Raw genomic sequence first — 27,757 nt, 5'->3', positions numbered from 1 at the left:
AGCAAGGCTTCGTTAATTTTAGTTCTTTCATTTGTTATTCCCCCTGTAGATATGAGACTGTCTGCACCAACTAACCATTGCTTTAAAGAGTATGATTCTAGTTTATTTTTGTCAGGATTTGAATGATCTACTCTTCCACAAAAACGAGTGGCTTTCGTAATGATTTCTGCTCGCGCCATTGTTCTAATTTGAAATGTTTTATTATTATTATTATTATTATTATTATTATTATTACTATTATTATTATTAGTATTAATACTATTATTATTATTATTATTATTATTATTATTATTATTATTGTTGTTGTCGTTGTTTTTGTTGTTGCTGTTGTTATTATTAGTATTTGTGTTAGTAGTATTAGTATTTTCTTGAGTTAATGTTATTCATGAATTTGGCACTAGGATTTGGCTACAACTGTCGGCTGTCGATCGTAACCTGTATGAACTATTCCTAACAGTATTCAACAATTCATCAAAAAGACCTGGCATAGTATTAAATATATCTATCTATTAAATGTCATAAAAAATTTCGAGAGAGAGAATAAAAAAAAAATGTATACCTTCTTTAAGAGAGCGAATAAAGAAACATTTTTCCAATACGACTTGTTGTTCAGTCTTTGGGAAATATGTTTTCTTAACCATGGGTTTACTTAAGCGATAATGTTTATAAATTCTATTTCACTGCTCGCTTCGGTTTCTGCAAACATTGACGTATGTAAGCAGGAATGTTTTCGTTGGAGTTTTTCTCGCTGTCACTTGTTATGTTTCGCCTTGCCGTCTGTTTCCAAATTCTTGCGCTCCATCTTGCACTTCACTTGTTATGATTCGTATTTCTTGTTATGTGTTTCTTCGGGATCCGTTAACGCTGCCGCCATTTTAATGGCATGCCCTTGCTTTTTATTGATTGTTCTCAGCTTTTACAAATGCAAGGATTACTTTTATATTTATTCCTTTTTATTTTATTGGTATTGTCTGCCACCAATGTAGAGCAGTCTTTTTATATGATTGTAGATTTGTAGATTCTCTGGATGCTTAGAAAGACACAACGAAATTGTTTTTCTTACTTCATTCACACTTATTGTAGTCTCAAGATGCTTAGAAAAACACAACGTTGTTGTTTTTCTTTCTTCATTCACACTAAGTAAAAATATACATTAATAATTTACAAGTTTAGTTTGTCTTGAACATAGAGTGAAATCTTGTTATTTGAGCATTTCTTCGCTTCCCCACGGCTTTGTGAGGCTCACCACCTCACTCTCTGGAAGCTCTGTTCCTTCTCTGGCTGTTCTGCTTTCCCTACTTCTCAGCAGACATCTTCCAAAGGTCTTTGTCGTTGTTGCCTTCTGGTTTCGTTTATTGGTTAATCACGTCCATTGTCCCACCTGTTTTGGGCAGAAATTAAACCTAACACCTCCCTAGATGGGTGTGACTAATGACGTCACCGGAAATGTCTTGGTTCCGGTGGAAGGAGAAACGTTATCATAAAGCAAGGAATGCATTTATTCAATAGCCACCAGTTCGATAAACACTCCATTTGTTTGAGTTATTACGAGAAACTCTTACGGCGCAATTCTCTCTCTCCCTCTCTCTCTCTCTCTCTATGCATCCGTCTATCCATCTGTCAATTTTTGGATTTCTCTCTCTCTTTTTATCTATGCTGTTTTCCTAGCATTATATATATATATATATATATATATATATATATATATATATATATATATATGTGTGTGTGTGTGTGTGTGTGTGTGTGTGTGTGTGTCTGTCTGTCTGTGTATGTGTATGTGTGTGTGTATCACACATATCTACAGGTAGAAAATAAGAGGCGGCGTGTAGGTCCTGACCGGTTTCGGCTTTATTTCAAAGCCACTAACGAAGGACTGATACATAGTATAAGTCACAAATATATATACTACAGAGACAGTACTGACGAACATACACACAACCGTTTGAGACTACAGATCCACCCGCAGGCAGGTGTCAAGGTAGGAGTGGCTTTCAAAAATCATTTGGCTAAAATTTACAATAAATTCCCAAGGACACTACCGATAAACGCACCCACCGTAGGAGACAACAAGTCCACATCTGACAGGTGTCAGGGAGGCGGGGTTGGAAATCTCATTACCACTCCTGCCCCCTTACTATGTTTACAAATATAATAATCCTATTTCCATACATCTCTTCTGTCTACCTTAAAATTTAAACAATTTACAAATTTCTTTTGATATCAAAGGATCAAGTTTATACATTCCTTGACTGATGTTCATATTATTGTTGTAACTTTCTTTTATAAAGCTAGATTCAGTGACATTCCTTTCCATTGCATTATTAGAACACACAATCGTTTTTACCCCTTCCCAGTTAATAAAATGATTGTTCTCACTATCATGTACAAAAATACCACTATTTCTTTACTATTTCTCCGTATGAGGACATCCAGAAAGGGCAGGCGCCCATCTTTTTCCATTTCCATAGTAAATCTACTTGATTGTACTAATTGATTTAACCTAGCAAAAAAATTATTTACATCTTCATTCCCTGGCCATACACAAATTATGTCATCAACAAATCTGAACCAAACTACACTATATTGGGTGAAATTAGGTTGTTTAATAATTTCTTTTAAAAAATTCCATGTATAAGTTACTTAGTACTGGGCACAGAGAGTTTCCCATTTCCATACCAAAGTTTTGTGAGTAACATTTTCCATTAAATTCAAATTTACATTCTTTCACACATAGTTTAATAAGTTCAATTAACTTGCCCAGTGCTAAGTAACTTATAGATGGAATTTTTTGAAAAGAAAATATTAAACAACCTAATTCCACGCAATGTAGTTTGGATCAGATATGTTGATGACATAATTTGTGTATGGTCAGGGAATAAAGATGTAAATAATTTTTTTGCTAGGTTGAATCAATTAGTACCTTATAATAATAATACGAAAGATATCCCCCATCTCTTGAAGAATTTTGGTGTTAATGTCACTTATAAAAAAAAATAAATAAATAAAACAATGAAACATGTAGTATATACTTATCAAGAACTCTCCCGACAATACCAAAGGATATGTATATAAAATTCGATGTAAGTCTTATGACAACTTTTACATTGGTCAGACGGGTAAAGCACTGGAAAAGAGAATAGAACAACATAAAAAAAAATGTGCGAGATATGCACAGGGAAATAGTATTTTTGTACTTGTTAGTGAGAACAATCATGCTATTAAATGGGAACAGGCAAAAAAGATTGTGTGTTCTAATAATGCAATAGGAAGGTATATCATTGAATCTAGCTTTATGAAAGATAGTTACAACAATAATATGTACATCAGTCAAGGAATGTATAAACTTGATCCTCTAATATCAAAAGAAATTGTAAATTGTTTAAATTTTAAGGTAGGCTGTAGAGATGTATGGAAATAGGATTATTATATTTGTAAACACAGTAAGGGGGTAGTAGATAATGAGATTTCCAACCCCGCCTCCCTGACACCTGTCAGATGTAGACTTGTTGTCTCCTACGGTGGGTATGTTTATCGGTAGTGTCCTTGGGAATTTATTGTAAATTTTAGCCAAATGATTTTTGAAAGCTACTCCTACCTTGACACCTGCCTGCGGGTGGATCTGCAGTCTCAAACGGTTGTGTGTGTGTTCGTCAGTACGTCTCTGTAGTATATATATTTGTGACTTCTAATACTATTATCACTCCTTCGTCAATGACTTGGAAATAAAGTCGAAACAGGTCAGAACATCTTATTTTTCACTTGTGGATATGTGTGATAAATGACTCATGTGCTAAAGTGATTATAATTTTTATATATATATATATATATATATATATATATATAATATATATAATATAATATATATATATATATTATATAATATATATATATATATATAAAACATAATCACTTTAGCACATGAGTCATTTATCACACTATCCACAAAGTGAAAAATAAGATGTTCTGACCTGTTTCGACTTTATTTCCAAGTCATTGACGAAGGAGTGATAATAGTATTAGAAGTCACAAATATATATACTACAGAGACGTACTGACGAACACACACCAACCGTTTGAGACTGCAGATCCACCCGCAGGCAGGTGTCAAGGTAGGAGTTTTTTTTTCAGCTTTTTTCAAAAATCATTTTGGCTAAAATACAATATTATTAAGATTATTATATTTATTAATTATATTATTATAATATATATATAATATATATTAAATATAATTATATAGATAAATGATTATATATATATATATAATATTATTACTATATATATATATATATTATAATACAACGTCTTTAAGATACGTGGGAGTTATTGGTAACTCGAACAATAGAGGACTGTTGAAGGAGGAAGCACATCTCAGGTGTTCCTTAAAATATGTTTATTGCCGCGTTTCAAAACACAAAGATTTCATTTTCATGCTATAAAGACAAAAAAACAATAAAATTAACATTAAAAGCGCTGAAATACAAATACAAGACATAATACAAATGCAAGACATAATACATTATAGATAAGAAAATTGAAACTACTATGAGATTCACAGCCGGTGTCCCGGTGATCCCGGTGATTTTCCGGAATAAGATTTTATCAACGTACCTGACAAAGATGACACTTTGTCACTGGGTATCTTACATCCCTACCTAATTTTTTACTGTATTCTGTATTACAAAAGTTGCATAATTCTGGTAATTATAAGAGAAACACCGACTTCTTGTAGACATCGCCAGGAAACTCAGAGGAATGTCTTTCGAAGATATAATGACGTAACTTATGACGTCATCAACTTGCTCCCTCTGGCAAAAATGAAATACAACCAATTCTCCTTGTTTACACTTTGTAGTAGTGGTAGTAGTAGTAGAAGTAGTAGTATATAGGATTTATGCCATGAAGTTGAGTGCTAGAATCCTTGAAGAAAAGGGTTTCCACAATAAATCCGATAAATTACTTTCTATCACTATTTCTCCATTGAAAAATTATATAATTAACAATCAATTAACATAGCGAAGAAAACTTTGACATTCGTCATAACTTCTTTGATATTTTTTGTAATATGAAAGTGACGATCATTGTAATAAAAAACAATTGCATAGGATTTAATGTTGTTCCACAAGTTATATTTTACTATGAAATCAGTAACATTTGTTTTATAGAGCTTATATAATTATCTTTCTGTACCTTATGGAAGTCAACAAATTACGAAAACTTGGTAGCCATGGATGTCTGGGTGTACTCCTTACCCAAAAAAGGGCCCTATTATTCATTTGCCTGTTCACGCTTATGTAGGGTTTGCCATGGGCCTCCTCACTTCTAAACAATTGTGCAAGTCGAACCACAAAAGCTGTCTTGCAACCATTGGGACAATGACTTATCATAGCCGCCATTCCTGAAGCCTTGACAAAGTACAAATATTTACTCAGAATTTCAGAAACAGCTGTTTGTCGTCATCAGTTTATGGGAGGAGTCGGGATGTCATATGTTTACGTTACGTTTATCTTTGAACCCATACATTAGTGTTCCGCCACTGGCTTTGGCTAATTTATTTTACTCTTATGAATATACTTTTTTCTAATATAAATAATAAAGAATGTTGCTGAAAAATAGGTAGGGATGTAAAGTATGCTAAGGCTAAGTAATATCTTATACTGGTGCCAAGGGAATATAGGTTACGGCCCTAAATCATTTTTGTAACTTCTGATTATTATAAACTCTAACCCTATTTCTACCATCTTACATTTCTAGTTTTCTTGATTTTATAAAATTACGACATATACTCTTAATGCCACTCTACTACTTCTAAAACTGACCTTTTTAATATTGATATCGATAAAATCTCCAATGCTGAGACCTCCAGGCATTTTGGCTAAAGGCACCGCGAGACACTGGCGAGCATCCTGTGTAACGTCAGGCAGATTCGAGTCTTCACCTGATAAAGAGATCAGTTTTGAATATTCTATTGCCATTGTACATATCCTATGATATTGCATAGATGTGTACGTGCTTGCACACATATACTAACGGATACTTTATATACATTTATGCATATATATATATATATATATATATATATATATATATATATATATATATGTGTGTGTGTGTGTGTGTATATGTATGCATATATTATATATATATATATATACTAATATATATAGATATATATAATATAATATATATATAAATAGCATATATATATATATATATATATAGATGTATAACTATTTTAAATTAGCATATCTTTAATGGTATTGTTACACGAGAGCACAACATTTATTTTAATATATGTATATGAATAATTCTCACATATAAATTATTCGAGCTACAAATGTCCTTTAATTCTAATTCTTATATATATAAATATATATATATATATATATATATATATATATTATATATATATATATATATATATATATATAAAGGAGCTGAGGGAGTCGTCATGAACTAGTATTTGTTCGTTTATTATACATGCAACGTTTAGAGGACACAGCCTCATTTACAAAGTCGAAAAACACAATTATATAAAAAGTTATAGAGTCAGAATTAAGAAATTTACAAATTGAAAAATATTTAAACTTTAAAAAAATAAAAACATTTACAAATCTAATATTCAACAGACATGATGTAAGAAAGAGACCGCTGCCTTTCAGGAGGGGAACCAAGGATCTAATGACATAAAAAACAGAGACAGGGGCACACTCAAGACAGGTGTTGTCGAGGTTTTGGTTGTTTAAAGAGGGAACGAGCTTCTTAATGTATAAAGATTCAATTATTGCAAATTGATGAGGTGAGGTGGCCCTGGAGAGAATTTTAATATGTTTATATTCAATATCGTGTTTACATTTTTTGGCAAGATCACGTACAATTAGAAAAGTCTGGATTAGTTAATGTATTACCTGTTCTGTAACTAACTCCCTAACGACAATCAATTCTGACTTCTATACTTTGTTTTTTTTTTTCATCTGTCCACCCACCTGTGGTGTTTGCGTATGGTAACACTGCGTCCCGTGCTTTAGATAGTTACGCTATGTGTAAGTTTTAGGTTAATAAGAGGATATCTGGGTGCACAATTACAACTGAAAAGTGTTTAAATGATTTACTGTATGCGAATTACACCGTTAATATTCGAAATAGGGTATTGTTAGTATTGTTAATGTAAGCTGCTTTTTCGGGGTGGCGAATGGAACAGCCAGACGCAGTAGCAAGAAAATTGCTTCTCTCGCTGTTCTACGGCAAGATGTCAACTTTATTGGACCACACCAACACTGCTACTAAGCTACGTGTTACTTTATTACACGTAATTATTTTTGCATTGACCGTATTTAGAAAGGAGGAAGCTCTGGTTGTACTGCTTTTTACTTCAAGCTGTCACCTTATTCGCTAAAGTCACTGGCATCAATATCATTGCTGTTATTATAGTGGATTCACTTAAACTGGAGCCCCAAGAATGTTGCGTCTTGATTAACGAATTATAGTTGAGCGAGACCTTTGGGGGAGGCGGGTGGAGTGTGTTGTTCGTCTCCCTCTCACACTCCCTCTCTCTCGGACCGTAATACAACTTATTCAGACAAATCACCTGTTCACATTATTTTTATGAGGAAGTATTCGTTTTTCATCATTCTTTCTCGAGACCGTTTTTCAGCCAAGAATATTAGGGTGGTAATCATACATACATTGCTGACAATATCTTTATGACGAGTCGAGTTATAAGGAAAAACAATTAAGGATTTTTTTCCATAAAAGTGTCCGCTGCCACTGCATGATTCTATGGTAATTCCTCATTTCTCGTAGTTGTCTGAAACAAATTTGTAGCTACTCTTTTTATTCAACATTACATTACACTTATGTTAAAAAGAAGTATCAGTGCTAGGCTATATGTTATTAATAAATGAATATGTAAACAAATGTAAGGCTCCTTTGATTAAGGGATTACCACCCTTTCAGTCGTGCCTGGAAAATTGTCTCGAGAATGAATAATGAAAAACGAATACTTCCCCATAAAAATGAAGTGGCGAACAGATGTTTTATCAATCGAGTGATATGCATTAGTTACATTGCGGTCCTGGAGGGAGGGAGGAAGGGAGGGAGGGAAAGAGGGGGACAATACAGCACACTCCATCCGGCTCTCCCACGGTCAACAGGTCAGCCAGACAGCGTCCCAATTTTAAGCCTCTTCTGCGCACCTACGACATCTGAGGGAGCGCGGTGGTGAGAACCATTAAGAACGTAGGCCTAACACACCGTCAAGAATCTTTTTAGAAGATAATTTTTTTGATAATGTGATCTTTCAAGTATCAAAAGAATGTAAATAAAACAAAATTTGCATTTTGAAAATATTTGATCAAGTTACAATTTTTATTTTTTTTCTTAGTGCTTCCCTGCATGGTTGCCCTTGACGTTTCCTATACTTTATCAAATTATTAAGATATCTCATTCGAAAATATACGGATATCTTTACATAAAAAGCTATAACATCGTCAGGAACTTCAATATTAGACTTTTTCAATTCAAAGCAAAGCTTTTTAAAACAATATTTGCCCTCTATGAGTGCTTTCCCTTGTACAGCATTAAAGATCTCCCGCATTATTACTAACTGTGAAAAAAAAAATTACTAGAAGGTACATGCAACTCCCCCCTACTTACACATTCTATCCAGGTATCACTCTTTGGTACTTCTTTATTCTTAGTTCCTAACTCAGGGTATTTCACACAAAATGTTTTGACAATATATCCCCCAATGTATTTAAGAGCCTCCTCCTCAATTACTCCCTCGATATCTTTTTTTATTTCTATGTTTTCTCTCAAAAGGTCTTCTTCCTCATCAAAAACATCTTTTTCTAGATCAAACTCTAAATTTCTAAACATCTGTGTTGTAAGACATATTTCTAAAGCTAACTCCCTTTCTTTTGTTACGTATTCATCTTCATTGGCAAATTCAATGGATTTTTCAACTGAGGTGATATTACACTTTTCACTTATTACCTTCATTTCCTTCCCTAACAACAAATTTTTTTAGCCTGAATTTAAAATTCACTGCATTTGGATGATCATTGTGACCATCCATTTGCCTTATGCACCCAAAGAAATGTTCAAGGCAATCTTGATTTAATCTTTGTGTCAGCAGGTAGTCAATACTATGAGAGGCTTTTAACATATTAAACAAAGCAATGGTGGATTTACATGATAAAATTATTCCTTTCTGGAACTTGAAAAGACTTTTTGTATTAGGACTTTTAACTCTCATAGTACTCATTACCTCGATGACCTGGAGCAGTGTACCTGTTTGTTTTTCTACATCAATACCAAAAGCATTGCTTTTACCAAACTCTCCATACATACAAGAAGAATTCATGATATCAAACCAGTCATTCATTAAAAGAATAAAATCGGACGTTTCACTCCAGTTTTGACATTTCAACAGTCCCCTTTCTCCTAAATATTTTACTCAATTGGCACGTGATCTAGACAGCAGTTGCACTGCTAATTTAACGCGCTGTCTTTGTTGACCGATTACATTTAAATGCATTTCATTGATCTTATATGCAAGCCCATAGTCTGTTTTGGTTTTACTCAGCATTTCTCGTATACTAGCATCTGAAATACACTCTCCATTATTAAGGAAAAAACTAGAGTCAATAAAATTATTTCTTACTAATTTGATTAAATGGGGAACATCCGAGAACACAAAAACTTCTCTTTCTGCTTTAGGATTTTTGAAAGATATCCTATTTTCAAGGGGGTCAATATTGAATTGTTTCCACATACGAAGATTTGTAGATCCCATGTCATGCACCACTGCTACCACAGGATAACCAACATCCTCTACTTTCGATATTATTTCTAACAATACTTTATGCATATCACATTGATCGAACTGAAAATAGATTGGCTGTCTCCATTTACCTATAAGACCTCGCAACATTGCCACCTGTACATTTTCATGCGGTTTGTATAGGACATCTGCTCCTTTGTCATAGCTCCACTCTTTCTTAATGCTCATTTCATCAAATGACAAAACAGCAATTTTTTCAGTAGAGGTAAACGTTTCTGCTTTTGCTTTTAATAGCGTTAATACTGATACCAAAATCCCCGGTTGACAGTAAAACTCTTTCACTCTTTCCTTGAGAGTGCTCTCGCAAGGCAATGGATAACCTTTTTTGAGCCTTAGATATCTATAGCACTTGGGACTTAAGCTTCTAAGAGTAGACGCGTTTGCAATGTCATCACTAATCCACTCACAAACTTTTTTCTTGTTAATGATTGACTTTATCTGAGTTTTACTGAAAAAAGAACCTAATATATTTTCAACTCTAATACTAACTTCACGTTCAATCAAAACAGACATATTTTCATTTAGGTATGCATTTTGTTCCTTCAAGTAATAATTTTCTTCTTCAAGCTTCTTCATTTTAACCTTTAAATTTTCAAACTCCTTTAAGACACTTGTCCCTGGCATAACTTTGTTTTCTTGCAAATTTATGTTTTCAGCTGCCGATATCTGAGTATCACTTATTGACGAAAAGCTAACATTGCTGATGTTGCAGTCTGTATCCAAAACACTTAATAGCTCTTTGACGATTTGTTGACGATTCCTGTTTCCAGCTCTTTCACATCTTGAATTAACATGTTCTGAAAGCAATGCACCTGAAACAATATCACAAATATAAACACTGGTGCTTCTACATAATTATATAGACTATTAATTCATTTGGACTCTAAGCTTGACTGTATTCACTTTTATACAAACAACAGCACTGCAAAACAGTTGCTTAATGTACTCACCATTTGGTATGAAAAGACTTGGTACAGCATCTTCTTTTAGCGGCCGATGATTTTTAGGACTTTCAATGCCTAGTAACCGAGACTTCATATCATCTTTGTAATCCTCGGGTTTGAAATGAATCGAGCAAACAGTAGCATACACAACGTTAATTCTGTCTGCACGACAACAGGCATTTACCCACTGGTCTATGTATGGCTTTGCCTTTGGAAAACGATGGTATTTTATATTGGAGTTTTTCGTTTTTTCACGTGTGTTAAAACAGCCAAATACCGCGCAGTTACTTGGCATTATCACTGATGGAATGAATGAATAAAAAGCTATATAGGTACACAGCAAGTACTGTTGTTTACCTTACCTCTATGGGTCGCAAACTAAAGCATTGTTTTGGTTAACCACGTGTGAGAGACCAGGGCGCATGACGTCACAGTATTGGTGATTCATACCCAAAGCTCAGCGCTGGTTGACCTCCTTACCGCGTCTGGCTGTCCATTCGCCACCCCGAAAAGGCAGCTTGCATTCAACAATAATAATAATATCCTATTTTGAATATTAACGGTGTAATTTGCATACAGTAAATTATTAAAACACTTTCAGTTTCAAATGTAAATCCAGATATCCTTTTATTTGCCTAAAACTTACACATAGCGTAACTATTTAAAGCCCGGGACACAGTGTTACTCATACGCAAACACCACAGGCGGATGGACAGATGAAAGAAAAAAAAACGAGTATAGTAGGCGACGAGAAGCCCCACATATTTCCCCACCTTACATTTGGGGCAAGTATGTAAATAAACGACATTGGTAGTCATCAGGGAGGTTAGTTTGTCTTTATGTCTACAAAAAAAGAAATGATTAACGGGTTCTTGGGTATAACTTTACCGTTAACTGCCGGAAGGTATCGGTGAATAACGTCATTAAGCTGAACATAAAAAACTTATCATTAATAAAAGGAATACTAAAGTAAAATGCTAACTTGGGCACAGTAGGAATATTAAAAACAGGAACAAACTTACAATTAAAAAATTTATACAATTGCTTAAAAAACAAAAACTTGGAAGGGTAGCAATTTTCTGTAGAATAGTTATGGAGAAATGAGATTTCTTGGTGGAAACCAAACCAAGTATTGGCCCGTGGAAGAGAGTACTTAAGGAATTTAATTTAAAATTAAAATAACAACTGTTATAAAAATTTGTACCTAAACCAGTGAATGGTTACTTTCTAAAAATGGAAGTACAGAAGTCCTGCTCGTTACGAGACACAAATATATCCAAAAATGTAAGTTTATTGTTGTCTTCCTAATCAATCGTGAACTTATGTTGGGATGGGCTAGATTGGCGTATTTAAGAAACCGATCAGCTTGCTTTATTTCGGAAAAGTAAAAAGGTGTCGTCTACGTAACGTTTGTAAAGATAAAAAAAAAATTAAAAAAAGGCAGAGAAGACAGGGGACAGTTGTCCAACAACTGTTCCTGTAGATGGCACATAAAGATGTTAGAAAAAAACTGGACCAAGAGGACTGCCCATGACCTTACCTTCAACCCGAGTGTAAGATGTATTAACAAAAATAAAGACAGTGTCTAGCACTGCCAATGGCAACATTTTCTTAAAATTATTGTAATTAAAACCGTGATATAAAATATTTCGTTGGGTATAAATTTTGTCTAAGACTATTTGTATAGATCATGCCAAAAAATGTAAACAAGGTTTTGAATATAAACATTTTAAAATTCTCTCCAGAGCCACCTCACCTCATCAATTAGCAATATCTGAATCTTTACATATTAAGAAGCTTGTTCCCTCTTTAAACAAACAAACTACCTCCACAACACTGTCTTGAGTGTGCCCCTGTCTCTGTTTTTTATGTCATTAGGTCCTTGGTTCCTTTCCTGAAAGGTAGCGCGGTCTGTTTCTTGCATTCTGTCTGTTGAATATTATATTTTCAAATTAAATTTTATCTTTTTTAAAGGTTAAATATTTTTTAATTTGTAAATTTCTTAATTCTGAGTCTTCGTAACATTTTTATATATTATAAATGCGTTTTTCAGCTTCGTAAATGAGGCTGTGTCCGCGAAACGTCAGCATGTATAATAAACGGACAAATATTAGTTCATGACGTCTCCTTAAGCTCCTTGTTTTTTTATAATGATGGTTGACAGCAACGCATCCCATGCCATGCCCATATATATATATATATATATATATATATATATATATATATATATATATATATATACATATATATATATACACACACAAGGGTTGGGGCATATGGAACGCTGTAGATTCAATATAAACAGGATGGAGAAAAGCCAGCGTAGCATTATTTATATATTATCCAAATTTTCGAGACTTTGGGTATCATCTTCAGGGCTGTAAAATATACAAAATACACAAATTAAAACATGCTCAGTATTAATATAGTAGAGGAAAAGACCCCATATAGACTCCACTTTTCTAGCCCCCCCCCCCCCGCCCCCCCCAAGGGGCGTGGCTACCCCCCTCCCCCTCCTGATAGGCTCATGTACGTACGTGAGGCCTAAAAAGGGGCGGGGCAACCCCCAAAACCCCCAAAAGGGGCGTGGCCACCCCGACCCCATATAGACTCCACTTGTCTGGGGGTGTGGCCACCCTGACCCCATATAGACTCCACTATTCTGGGGGGCGTGGCCACCCCTGACCCCAACTTGACTCCATTTGTATTATAAGCTCATGTACGTACATGAGCTCATAATTGACTCCATTTGTATGATAAGTTCATGTACGTACATGAGCTCATAATTGACTCCATTTGTCTTACAAGCTCATGTATGTACATGAGCTCATATTAGGGGGGCGTGGCCTCCCCTAACCCCAAATCGACTCCACTTTTCTACCCCTGTGACATCACATAACTCTAAGGGAATAAAACCATTCTTTCTGGGGGGCGTGGCCACCCCTGACCCCAAATTGACTCCATTTGTATTATAAGCTCATGTACGTACATGAGCTCATAATTGACTCCATTTGTATGATAAGTTCATGTACGTACATGAACTCATAATTGACTCCATTTGTCTAACAAGCTCGTGTACGTACATGAGCTCATATTAGGGGGGCGTGGCCTCCCCTAACCCCAAATCGACTCCACTTTTCTACCCCTGTGACGTCACGTAACTATAAGGGAATAAAACCATTCTATCAACCCCTCACCCCAAATTGACTCCACCTTTCCTACCCCCTGTGCTTCACGTAACTCTACGGGAATAAAAACCAACATTTCAAGCCCTCCCCCCAAATTGACTCCACCTTTCCTACCCCCTGTGATGTCACGTAACTCTCCGGGAATAAAAACCAACATTTCAACCCCTGACCCCAAATTGACTCCACTATTCTACCCCTGTGACGTCACGTAACTCTCTGGGAATAAAACCATTCTTTCAACCCCTGACCCCAAATTGACTCCACCTTTCCTACCCCCTGTGACGTCACGTAACTCTACGGGAATAAAAACCAACATTTCAACCCCTGACCCCTAATTGACTCCACTATTCTACCCCTGTGACGTCACGTAACTCTCTGGGAATAAAACCATTCTTTCAACCCCTGACCCCAAATTGACTCCACTTTTCCTACCCCCTGTGACGTCATCTAACTCTCCGGGAATAAAAACCAACATTTCAAACCCCCACCCCAAATTGACCCCACTATTCTACCCCTGTGACGTCATGTAACTCTCTGGGAATAAAACCATTCTTTCAACCCCTGACCCCAAATTGACTCCACCTTTCCTACCCCCTGTGATGTCACGTAACTCTCCGGGAATAAAAACCAACATTTCAACCCCCACCCCAAATTGACTCCACTTTTCTACCCCTGTAACGTCACGTAACTCTACGGGAATAAAACTTGACCTCACCCCGATCCCAAATAGACTCAGTTCACTGTTTTTTGTGACTCATGTCCCCTTTAATTGTTTTCAAAGTAACCGGGACATTTACCTCATCCTCCTCCTATAAAATCTCTAAATTTATATATGCACATTGTGAATATACTCTCTCTCTCTATCTCTCTCTCTCTCTCTCTCTCTCTCTCTCTCTCTCAGCCGTTACATTTTGTTTATATATATATATATATATATATATATATATATATATATATAATATATATATGTATGTAGATATATATATATATAGATATATATATATATAATAGATATACATATATATATATATATATATATATATATATATAATATATATATATATATATATATATATATACACAGCTGCTTAGATATTCATATTCAAAGTATCATGATAAAAGGATATTTGGCGACTGACTTCATCCACATGTGATACATATATTTATCAGTTTGATATCTCCCCCAATAACCATGTCAGAGTCAATGTTATCTGATGATGAATCACGCACGCACACGCACACACACACACACACACACACACACATCTGAATACGAGGACAAAGGTACACATTTCAATTTTGTTTATTTATTATACCGAGTTTGAAAGAGGTTGAAAAATCAAATTACAGACGGAATTGTTATTTTATATTTGTAACCAATTCTAAATACAGGGGAATGAATTAATATTCCATACAAATACATACATTAGAAAAAAACTGTACAAACATGAACGCGATAATATATGCATTCGCTTTTTCAAAAACAATACTTCAACGAAACATACGGCTACTATATATTTTCTAACCTGTTCCTTCACATCAAAGCCCTAGTATATACCACAAACCTCTTCTCCAGCACTTTCCCGACCGTGTATCAAAGACGACGTTTCATCTAAAACCTCAAAGCTTTTAAATTTAGCTAACAAGTTTTTCATATATAAATCTTCCACACACCTTTCCTCCAACAGGGATAAATTCTTTTTCATTATAGCCACGCAACATATTTTCCCAATTTTGCTCATTTCATCACTGAATGTAGCTAACACAGGTAAATATTGATTCAACCAAGTCGTATTAACTAGTCCGCTTTGACCAATGCCAGCGGGAAAGATAACATATATGACATAGTCATACGATGATTTAAATAATTCTTCCTTCAATTTCTTGTCCGAAGAAAAAAAAGTGATTGAACCTCATCTGTTTGCTATCTCTGCACAAACGATCTGCGTGATCTTCATCTTTGGAATAAGCCACGCTCTTTTGCGCGTATTCATTATCTTCAATTGGAGCGCCGATACCGTATTGGGTTAATAAGGTAGCTATGGTGGGTAGATCAACTTCTTCGTCGTCTTCCCAAGATGTGATATTTTCAGGTCTTTTCACAATGGTGGACCCTTCAATACCCCTATCACGAAGACAGGTATATGATGCACCAGGGCGAGAATATTGAAAACCTGCCAATTCGGCATACGGATAAGCTCGAATGATGTCCGCCACCACACCGTAATTCCTGCATGTCACACAATTAGTGGCCACTACTAAACACGTATTTCTCTTCCGGAACTTATTTTCAAACAAGTTCCCGAAAACTAACTTGCACGAGGAGGTTGATGAAGACATGGCGAGAGTTCACGTCTTGATGTGACAATCCTTCAAGAGATAATGAGCTAAGAAAGCCCCGCTACCCGAGATCCTTTATCACAATCACTGATTACAAACCTGTTGTGACGAAGCATCAAGTCCCTCCCGGCAATGATTCAGACTAACATGAATAAACAAGTCTTATCATTCCCTCACGCCAAAGGTCATCCACACATGACTCATTTTATCAAAATCAGTATCACTCCAGTCATGTTTCTCGCAGACACGAATAAACAAGCCTTATCATTTCCTCACGACAAAGGCCGTCCACACACACACACACACACACACATATATGACTTATATAAAACTTCCACACATCTTTCCTCCAATGGGGATAAATTCTATCGCTACAAGGCGTGATCTTCATCTTTGGAATACAATACTTCATCGAAACACCATATGTCACACCTGATTATTACTTCCCAACTGAACACCATAAATACAACCGACAAGGGAAAATTTATGTTATTCCCTACCCAAAGTGTATAGAGTAAGTGCAACACACCGACCCTCTGTCCCTACAAGTATTTCTCCTCTTGAACGGAACGTCATTTCCCTCCGTCACTATTCAGTAAGTAGCATATAAAACACTTTCCATTTACTTGAACATATATTATAGTAAATATTAAAAACAGCAATAAGATTCATCTGTATATGGAGTAGATATTCTTATAAAATAATGTACCCATTGAAAGATATGGGAAATAACTCTAGTAGTGAACTGTCAGCTGACGAAGTAGCCACTCAAGTCAGACACCATTACTATAATGGTGTTGGAGCCCCAAACTCATTTATTAGGAAGGTGAAAACGGGTCATGACTCTTTGTTATCTTTCAATAGATAGTTAATATAGGGCTTCACTGAAACACTTGCGTAAATCCTTAAGCCATATAATACGTGAAAATGATAATTATAAAAGTTATACACTGGAGGAGCTTTGAACAGTGGCGGGCTATGGCGTAGACTAATTGCAGTGATACCAGATACAGTACAAATGAATAGCGCACCACAAAATGATATAAATGCTACATAATATTCCCTATGCTCCGATAAACATGAATAATTGCATTTACGTATTCCTAACACAACATGTATGCTAAATGTGCATTAGAAATACAGGTACATATTAATAATAATAATAATCATACATATAAGTAAAATAATTGTGATAATCCATCACCTCCCCCTCCCCTTTGCTTCAAAGAGCTTTATGAAGGGTATGGAGTCTAGTGAAACGTCGATACTCTAGGTGAGTGTCACTTTGCGGTTGTTGACTTGTAGCAGGGGCTACATCCTTCTTCTTTGGATACTGTTGCATCTCATCCCGCAATTGTGAATTAGGGAGATGTACAGGGCGTAAGAAACGACTGCGGTTACGCCATAATATTCTTCCTGAGGTAACTTCACATGGTAGTCTCGCGACTGCTGATGCCCATTATAACGCTGTCTTATCCATCGCTTAGAGATAGGGTCTTGAATCCGGACATTTATCATCTAGCTTAAGTGGTGCCAAAGGGTGTGCCATGGCTGTCATACCGTATTTTGGCTGCTTGAGAACATGATGCTACACGACGGTCGTATTCTTCTGCTTTTGCTTGCCATTCCTGCTTGAATGATGATGCATGGGCTGGGACACATGATCGGAGGGCTTGGCCATATAATATCTGTGCTGGAGAAACGGCCAGCATAGTTAGGAGTATTCCGTATCTCCAACAATCCTCTGTCAAAGTCTTCGGTGTCGATATTCCCAGAAGGTGCTACCTTTAGGATAAAATGTTTGACCTTCTTTACAGCTGCTTCAGCATGGCCATTGCTTTGGGGATAGTGGGGTGTGGACATCACATGTTGAACACCCCATCTGCCCAGAAAATTTTTGAATTCAGAGCTGGTGAACTGAGGTCCACCATCTGTCATCAGCCTTACAGGAACACCTAAGTCTCGGAAGATGTTGGCTGAAGTGTCGTGTCGTTGCTTCTGCTGTAGTATAGTACCAAATTTTACCACTACTGGCCATCCAGATAGCCTGTCACATACACGAGGAAAGATTTCCCAGCAACACTGAAGAAATCAGCCAGATACAGATTCGAAAGGACGAGGGGTTTCTCGTTGCATAACACGGCTCCTGCTGTTGACTTGGCTGCATTATCTGACATGGCTCACAGGCGTGGACCGTATTGCTATATCTGAATTAATACCTGGCCAATATACAGTCTGTTTAGCCCGACGCTTAGTTGCCTCCACACCACGATGGCTGTCATGAAGGCGTGTTAAAATATTGCGTCGCATAGCTGAGGGAACCACTATTCGGGCTCCGTACAATACAAGGTCATCATCGGTGTATAATTCTCCCTTATTTTCCAATAGGGTAGTATGTTCTTATTGGGAGGTCGTAGCGATGACTGGGGAATCCATTGGCAACGTTCTGGAGGAGTCTTGTGTATGAAGGGTCCTCACGTTGCTGCGGTGCGAATTTCTTCCAAGGTAAGATCTTGTGTAGTTGATGTCTTCACCTCTGAAATTGCGTTGACGGTCTTGGCTATTACACTCCTTAGGGAAAGATGGGTTCACTATTTAGCATATCATCCTCAGACGTTGGGAGGCTCACAGGGGAACGTGAGAGGGCATCAGGGATGCAATGTTCCTTGCCCTTACGCCACACTGCAGTGAAGATATATGGTGAAACTTTCTCTTTTAGACGTTGTAGACGTGTGTTTTCCACTGCATCCAAAGTATATGTATTCAAGATGGGTAACCAGGGGTCTATGGTCAGTCACCAATGTGAAATGGGGTAATCCAAGTAAGAAATGACGACATTTAGTCATAGCCCAAACTGAAGCTAAACATTCCAACTCAATGGTGGCCCATCTAGTTTCTGCATCAGCCAAAAATCGTGAACCACACTGGACCAAGCGGAAATGGCCTTCCCCGTGGTCTTGCAGAAGGGCATATCCTAAACCATATAAACGAGAAGCATCCGTTTGCAGTATAGTGGGGCACGTCGGTCAAACAAAAATGAGCTAGCACAGGTGGGGCTGAGAGAGAGCCTTTTTAACACTGGCAAAGGCGCATCGTGATCTGCCGTCCACGTAAAGGATCTCTTGGGGCTCATTAGTGGTCGAAGTGGATCTGCTGCAGCTGCAAGATTGGGTGAAAAATCTGTCAACTGGTTAGTAAGGCCAATGAATGACCTTAAATCTGTCAGATTTGCTGGCTTCGGGAAGTCTGATATAGCTCGAACCTTCTCCTTATCAGCTGCAATTCCATCTTCAGATAATGTGTATCCACATGATACAGCAGGGCTAGCAATGATAAACTTTCTGCATTTAAAGTAATACCATGAGTCCTACAAGTGACAAAACTTTGTTAACTCTGCATAAGTGAGAATATCATCCCTATCATATACAAGAATGTCATCCACCACCTTAACACAATTTTGGATGCCTTGAAGGGCAACATCACCTCTCCTGCAGTAGGCATCTCCTGAGGCACTGAATCCCATAGGAGAACGACGATAGCGATACCGACCATAGGGCGTGATGAATGTTGTAAGGGCTTGGTCTTCCTCTGCTAGTGGGATCTGCCAGTACCCACACAATGCATCCATAGTGGAGAAATACCTGGAAGTAGGATGAGGCTCCTAATTGCACTAAACGGTGATGGAGAAGGATGGGCTGGCCTTTGCACCTGTGAATTTAACTTGCTTAAATCTGTGGTGACACGAACACCACCTGTAGGTTTGGGCACAACCACTAAGGGGTGACACCATGGGGACGGCTGATCCCCAACAGGTTCAATGATACCTTGTGCTACCATTGCCTCTAACTCAGTCTTGACGTCCTCTTTGAAAGGCTAGTGGTATTGTCCGTTGGAGTGTAGATTGCAAAGGGCTTGCATCCTCTTTTAAGGTGAATACGCATGGGCGGCCCAGTCATTGGCTTAAGTTGTGCTCCTTGATGACTGCTCCTTTGTCATTAGCACATCGCTATATTCCTTAAGAAAGTATTGCCTGGCTTCTTCCGGTGACATTGTAGCAGGGGGTGGAGAAACAGATTGTAGTTTTTCAGATGCTATAACTTGGCTGGCTGGCACCTGACTGGTTTTCCTACTGAAGTCCTGCTCAGTTTCCTCTCTTGCATTTGAGCGCTGGGAAGTCCCAGGGAATAGATCCATTTAGGTGGGTCCGGAGGGCATCATAACACAGTAGGGGTGTTTGGGAGTAAAACTAAGGACGTCAATATACCCCTTGTATGATATATTACCATATGTCATCATGGCCTCCATTGATCCCAATACTTTACCTTCCATGGGTGATCCATCAGCGTGGAGAACTGCAATTCAGGGGGAGGCCGCAATTCCTCGATACCGATGCCCAGTGCTTGTAGATGCTGCACTCCAAACACAGTGTATCTGCACCGGTATCAGGGATAACGTTGTAGCTTCCCTGATTGTTTACCGCCATATGCAAACATGTAAATTGATAGGCGGTGAGGGGCAACCTTGAGGCGTAAAGCGACTGAACGTATAGCTGGAGATGTCTTGACGGTGTTCAATTTATTTTCCTTTAAATCCTTCGACTCCCTAATTCCCTTTGACTTTTTCTGTGCACAGCAAACATCATAGTGGCCAAATTTATAGCAAACTCGGCACTCCTTAGCCAATGCGGGACATGCAGCAGTGTATGGGAAATGGCCAGTTTTAGCACAGTTCCTGCATTTGTGAGATGCTGCCTTACATGTGTCGCTATGATGCTGTTGACCACAATTCTTGCATCTGCTACTGAAAGAGGGGTGTTTCTCCTGCGAGTAACTTTTCTTAGGTTGCGGCTGCTTAGCGGCAACCTTCTTTTGCTTCTTGTAGTTTGACACAGCACGTACTGAAGTCTGTGGAGCCTTTTTAGCTCAGTCGTTGTCTTCTTTGCAGCTTCAAAAGCCCTGCAAGTTAGCTTTACTTCCTCAAGTGTTGCTGTAGTTGGTATGCTGATGAGCATCTTGGTGAGTTCTTCATTCCTTATGCCAACCAAAATGGCGTGTTTTTCATTTGCGACTCCACGCAGTTAACGCCTTTACACAAATCAACCTCCTCTGAGAGCTGTTTGTAAACGAACGAAAAAAATCCGTTATGACTCGCCTTCTGCTTGCTTACATTGCGTTAAAAGCTAAACGGCGAAGTGCCTCATTCGCTGACCCTTTATATAAGTTTCAATTTGAGTTAAAACACCATCTAAAGCATAGGTGAGTCTGGCGGAATACCCAAATTGTGCTCTAACAAGCGTCTCATCTCAACACTTAGGCATGCCCTTAGCTGTATTAATTGCTTAGGTTGTGGTAAATTATCCAAATCTACCATAAACAGCATAATCATTCCATCTCTGCTTCCATTCTGTGTATTGTCTATAGGTGACACGTGAGTTAATGGTGGAGGCAAATTTACTGTAACCTTAGGTGCTTGCACAGCTAAATTAGCCTTGGAGAACGCTTGCAGATGTAGGTACTGGGGTAGGGGTCCCTATGCCATCAGTTGCTGAGGTACGGGGTGCCTGGGGCAGTCATAGCTTCAATTAATGCTTTAAAAATTCTTCCTGATGCCTGACATTGTCTTCTTTTCTTCTTTCTTCATCTTGTTTTCTTCTTCTTCATCTTTTCTATCCATGTATTCAACATCTTGCTGATAAAATCCATGGCCGAAGGGGTTGATGAGGGAGACGTAGATCTTGAAAAAAGAATGTGTTGGAGATGACGTCATGTCGGCGGTGGTTGAGGAAGATGGGGAAGAACCTCCAAAGTCTTCGGTCTCTTCCCTTTATCGTGTTTTGGCGGCATAAATAGACAATTCAAACGAAATAAGAGAAAATATCGCTCAGCGCCTTCAGTGTATTGGCGGCATAAATAGAAAATTCAATCGAAAAAGATAGAATATCGCTCAGCGCCCTCAGTAGTAACCGTCACAATGACGTCACAAACCATAGCCAATCACCGACTACAATAGCTCTAGGTAACAGAGCAAGATCGGAGCTGGCAACACTGTAAACTGCTGTGGTCTCTTGCGCCGTTGCACACACGGTGAACGCAAGTAGTCGCCCCTCAAACGCTGGCGAGTATGGGTGTGACGCTCTGTTCCGGCCTCTGCAGACGGCCAACGCACACTAGTCCTAATTTAGGTAGCCATCACGATATATTGAGTCACTGTAATAAAGCCCCAGCAATATATTGATTCACTGTTAAAAAGCCCCAACAATATATTGAGTCACTGTAAACCACACAAGCTCACTGCCAATAGTACGTACATCCAAACGAAGCTCGAGTTCACTGCTGCTTGGTAACTTGGTTACGATGAACACGAACACTTGGTTCTTGCTTGCTTTGACCAAGTTGGTTGGAGAAGTTAATAACTGATCGAAATTCACTTATGGCAAGTCACTCACTGCGCCCATCTTTGTATCTTTCAATAGATAGTTAATATAGGGCTTCACTGAAACACTTGCGTAAATCCTTAAAGCCATATAATACGTGAAAATGATAATTATAAAAGTTATACACTGGAGGAGCTTTGAACAGTGGCGGGCTATGGCGTAGACTAATTGCAGTGATACCAGATACAGACAAATGAATAGCGCACACCACAAAATGATATAAATGCTACATAATATTCCCTATGCTCCGTAAACATGAATAATTGCATTTACGTATTCCTAACACAACATGTATGCTAAATGTGCATTAGAAATACAGGTACATATTAATAATAATAATAATCACTACATATAAGTAAATAATTGTGATAATCCATCAATGACCATGAAGCAGAAGAGAAGAAGTAGCAGGAGATGCAACAACTCCCACTGGCAGCCCACAACAGTCAACCCCCGACCAACTTCGCCACACCCACTACTGAAGGAAACGAGCAACCCGGTGAAGGTATGTAAAAACCAATGTGTTATATATTTTATTTAATAATAGTTCCTGATTCCATAGAAACACGCACTCTTTTTGTCTCCGTTTCCCTGTTTTTCCGTTCAAATGCATTGTGGGCATAGTAAACACCTATATAATTATTCATAAGGATTTATTGACACATAAAGACAGTTTACAAATTCAATACACTAATCGCTGTCAGACCGTCTCAGCACGCATCCCCAATATAACGTCGTGTATCCTTATTTTAACCTGAATATTCCGAAAAGCGTTTAAGAGGAAACGACTAAGACGTCTTAGCAGTTTATCACCGACGTTCATGGGTGAATGATTCTCACAGCTCATCCTGAAATAAGTAAAAAAAGTTATGTGATTGAAGGTGTATGATACATATATAGAGTATATCCTTAATAGAATGTAAATGGAGTAATATAAAAATCAAAGAAAAATATGCATTTACCTTAGTTGTTCAAGATGCGGAGACATTCCTTGTACGTAATAGCACGTTTGACCCCCGACCCTCCAATGTGAACATTTAAACTTTTTCAAATATTTAAAATAATATCCCGTTATCCATTTATCATTACCTCCCAAACGAGTGAATGAGAATACATTTTGTATTAAGGATAATACTGCTTTCACACCTTGGTGACTCACGCAATGAACAAAAATACTAACGTAAAGACCGCACTTGTACGATTTATCAGGTTGTATTTGTTTTATTAGTCGATAGAGGTTATATTCAGGATGCGCATATATAAATTTAGAGAAGTCATTCGAATAAACTTTTGGATTTATACCGTAACTATCAAAAAAGAAGATTATATTTCTAGGTGATTTTTCCACGTAAAAACATACCCAATGACCAACAATATTAATATCAGTAGACGAAGATAATGTATTAGATATAAAAACTAAAGGTTTAATTCTATTTTCTGGCGAAAATAGAATTAAACCTAAATATTTAACCCGGTCACTGAGTGAACCTTTTAAACTTATTTCAATTTCTTTTGTATCCATTCCATTTAACCCCTAACATCACACTGAATAACCCTATCCGCATCCACCGTTAAAATACCCTTGGTATCCCCGAAAAGTAAAATAATGCAAGGGTTAGGCGTAGCCGTACCCAGCCTGATCGATATTCGCAGGTTTGCCGAAATTTCCACTGGCATGGAATCTTCAACATCTTCCACCACAAAATTAAAGCAGTAAATAGCTCTACCATTTTTTAAAAACTATCATAAGTGATCAGATTATCACCGCACCCCCTATACTTTTCTGCGTCTCGTGATATAATTGCATGATGGTATTAGGGAAACTACATTGAATATTATATACAGTATTCCCATTAACGGTAATATGTATATTATCAAAATATAGACTATTGGTCGCGTAATCACCTGAAAATGTTTCCATATCAATCATGGCCAATGTGATTTTTTCAGGTATACAACTGTTAAAAGGCTGATCAATTAAAATCGAATTTTCATTTTGCCCAATAACGTATGTCTTGTATAAAGTCTTATCAAATATATATTGTATAGGATTAACTGTTATCGCTTCATTTAAAGCCGACATTGCATTATAATGTGGGGTAACTCTATCGATCCATAATTTAGCCTTTTCTACATTCAGCACATTTAAATGTCCGTCTGTGTGGGCGCCCATAACCCAGTTATTATTCGCTAATTCGAGTCTAAGTCTCAAATCAACCGAATCCAGTAAATACATGTCTATAGTCGCTATATCCAAAAGAAGTGGAAATATGTATGCACGCCCCCTCGTTTTAATGTCACCCCATAACTTTCGTCTCCCACCTGCTGGTTTGACCGAAGGTATTGGCAGGAAATTGCCGAGTTACCACGTGTGTTACATGATAGTCATCGTATAAAAATCCCTACCCGGCCGGTGGTAGGTAATGCCGAGGGTTTATCATTTTCAACATTTTGATATATGATTGATAGTTAAATACCGGACAGGATTCCACCAACTTTTCATTCAAGAAAACGGAAGCGGATTTAAATAATGTATTACTAATACCATTAACAACAGACACATGGACATCATCCGCTAATTGCGTGTCGTCCCTATCTATTCTGGTATATAATTCTGAAGCTATACTTGACAAATCTAAGAAAGAACCTGCCACCCCATTAACGCGAAATTCTATATATTTATCAGATAGAACTCGATTTATGGAAATATTACAAGGTGTAAAATCCAGTCTTTCCTTTGAATTAATTGAAGTTTCAATAATTCTCCGTCTATTAACATTCGGGAACAATTCTGATATACCCGCAATATACGATGAAACAAGAACTTGATTACCAGTTCCGGGTATGTTAGGAACTACGCTAGCCATGTTTTGTTTATATAATAGATAGAAGGGTAGAACGAGTGCGTACCCGCCGAATGTCATTGATGAATGAGTTACAAAAGATTCATACACGTCCTTACCTTATTATTTACTCCTAGATTTAACTCGTGTGCCCTTCCTCTTCCTCCGTTTTTTTCTTTCTCCCACACTTGACCGTCTAACTAATCGTTTCACTGTTTTCTCGTTCTCCTTCTCCTTCCAGTACCGCTTAAAATTCGTTGTCCAGTAGTTTTGAGGGCCCTTATACCATTTCGTTTTATGGATTCTTTTAAAGGTAAACCGCTGTTTACCATATCAGATAACACAGCTCTACCGAATTCATTAACTGAAGGTTTCGCGGCATTAAATAGAAAAGGAAGCACTTTACGTGCAATGCCACTTATGGCCGAAAAAAAACCGCTTCCCTTTCTGCAGCCGGGATAGAAAATGGAAATATCCTCAAATCCCGCTCCTCTCCTTAATAAGGGTCTGATGAAAATAGTTTTTTTAAATTCCGCCTCTGAAGGAGGGCGCGAATAACACTCTCATTTTACTGTTTATACTATTCCCAAACAATTTAAGTGAACTTGATTCGCAAGTTCTAGTTCACTCAAGGGTGTTTACGATCACGAATAAGGATGCCAAGGGTGAACATCGAATTATATACGCACCTATTCATCTAATTTTCCTCTAGTTTTATACGGAGCAGGCAAGTAACACTCGAGTCTTTAGTGAAATGTAAAAGGTGACCATTTTGATCCGTGATAAGAATAGAAATTTGATCCAAGATGTTCGTGTTCAACAATTTGTAGACTGTATTATGTATTCCTTTTCCTCTATCACTTGCTAAAGTAAAACAGTCCAATATATTTACTAGTTTCCCGCCAAAAATCGTAGGTTGAACTATATCCGTATACACATATATATAATCTACCCCACAATTATCAGGTAGAGAATCTAGGGAAATGTGTTCATTCAGTTCACGCCCGCCATATATTTCATAACCGGTATTAATATGAAAACCTAATAATTTCGTGGCTTTTCCGCTAAATTTGATGTATATACTTTTAACGTCCCCCGTTCTCAATTTCTCTCTCTTGATACGTGGTATAGTAATTCTCCTTAAATCTTCATCCCAATGAAATATACCGTTACTATTAAAATAATTTATGAAATTATCACCGTAATAAACTTTCAAATAATCATACACATCCTTATTAAGAGCTCTCACAAGTCTCTTCATATCCCCCGCTAACATTGCTATTCTCGGTCTATACAAATATGTATGCCTATCACGTTTATGACGCTCTGTAATAAATTCGAGAGTGAATAAGTCATCTTTGGATAATATAGCGTAATAACTCCCCGGGAACATGATCGAAGTAAACCTACTTCATATTCAACCCCATTAGGTAATAATATAGGTGTAGGTAATCTATTGGCAAATTTCGAAGGTGTATTTTTGGTATACATGTCTAAACAGCCGAGACTGCTCAAATATATGGTGTGTTCACCAGCCATGTCGGTTAAATACTATGATGGGTATATGTCACATATGGTATTTATAAGAAAATTTCGATAGTGTTTTATTTAGGTCTTATATGCAGACTGCATGATAGAACCCCATTTTCAGTAAACATTATTTCTTCACCGTTCCGATCTGAGACATCGATAGTAATGTAATCCAATACGTCAATGGTATTTAAAGGTTTATAAATGGCATTATGCCGACCTTTACCACATGCACATCCTAACGTGAAGCAGTCTAAGAGATTAACCATTTATCACCCAAGATGGTAGGTTGAACGATACCCGAATACAGGTAAACGTATTCAACACCTTGATGGAATATATTTCTACTGTGATGAGGTCTCAATGCACCCGAACTGTATATTAAATACCTGACTTTTTCATTGAAACCAAACCTATTAGCTGCTTTAGCACTGAGTTTAATCGTAATTGAATCAATCATATCAACTTTGGCTGCTCCTGCATCGATATGTGGAATGCTCATTCTCTTCGTGTCATCATTCCATGAGAATAAACCATCCCTGCGGATAGCTCCGCGAATATGTTCTCTGTAAAATTCAGATAATTGTTCAATAATTTCCGTATTAAATGCTCTAGTCATGACATTCATATCACCA

At 37.3% G+C, this 27,757-nt stretch overlaps 1 protein-coding gene across 1 annotated transcript in view; it reads right to left on the bottom strand.

Moving 5' to 3' along the window:
- Positions 1 to 27,757, bottom strand: part of LOC135211378 (neural-cadherin-like) — a 480,177-nt gene that overhangs the window by 121,061 nt on the left and 331,359 nt on the right. Inside the window, exon 27 of the mRNA XM_064244691.1 lies at positions 5,820 to 5,938. Coding sequence (XP_064100761.1) covers positions 5,820 to 5,938 — 119 coding nt within the window. The remainder of the gene's footprint in view (positions 1 to 5,819; positions 5,939 to 27,757) is intronic.

This window comes from Macrobrachium nipponense, chromosome 4 (genome assembly GCF_015104395.2).
Source record: "Macrobrachium nipponense isolate FS-2020 chromosome 4, ASM1510439v2, whole genome shotgun sequence".
NCBI classification, from domain to species: Eukaryota; Metazoa; Arthropoda; class Malacostraca; order Decapoda; family Palaemonidae; genus Macrobrachium; species Macrobrachium nipponense.
Note: the sequence above shows the minus strand (reverse complement) of the source record. Positions and strands in the feature narration are given on the sequence as shown.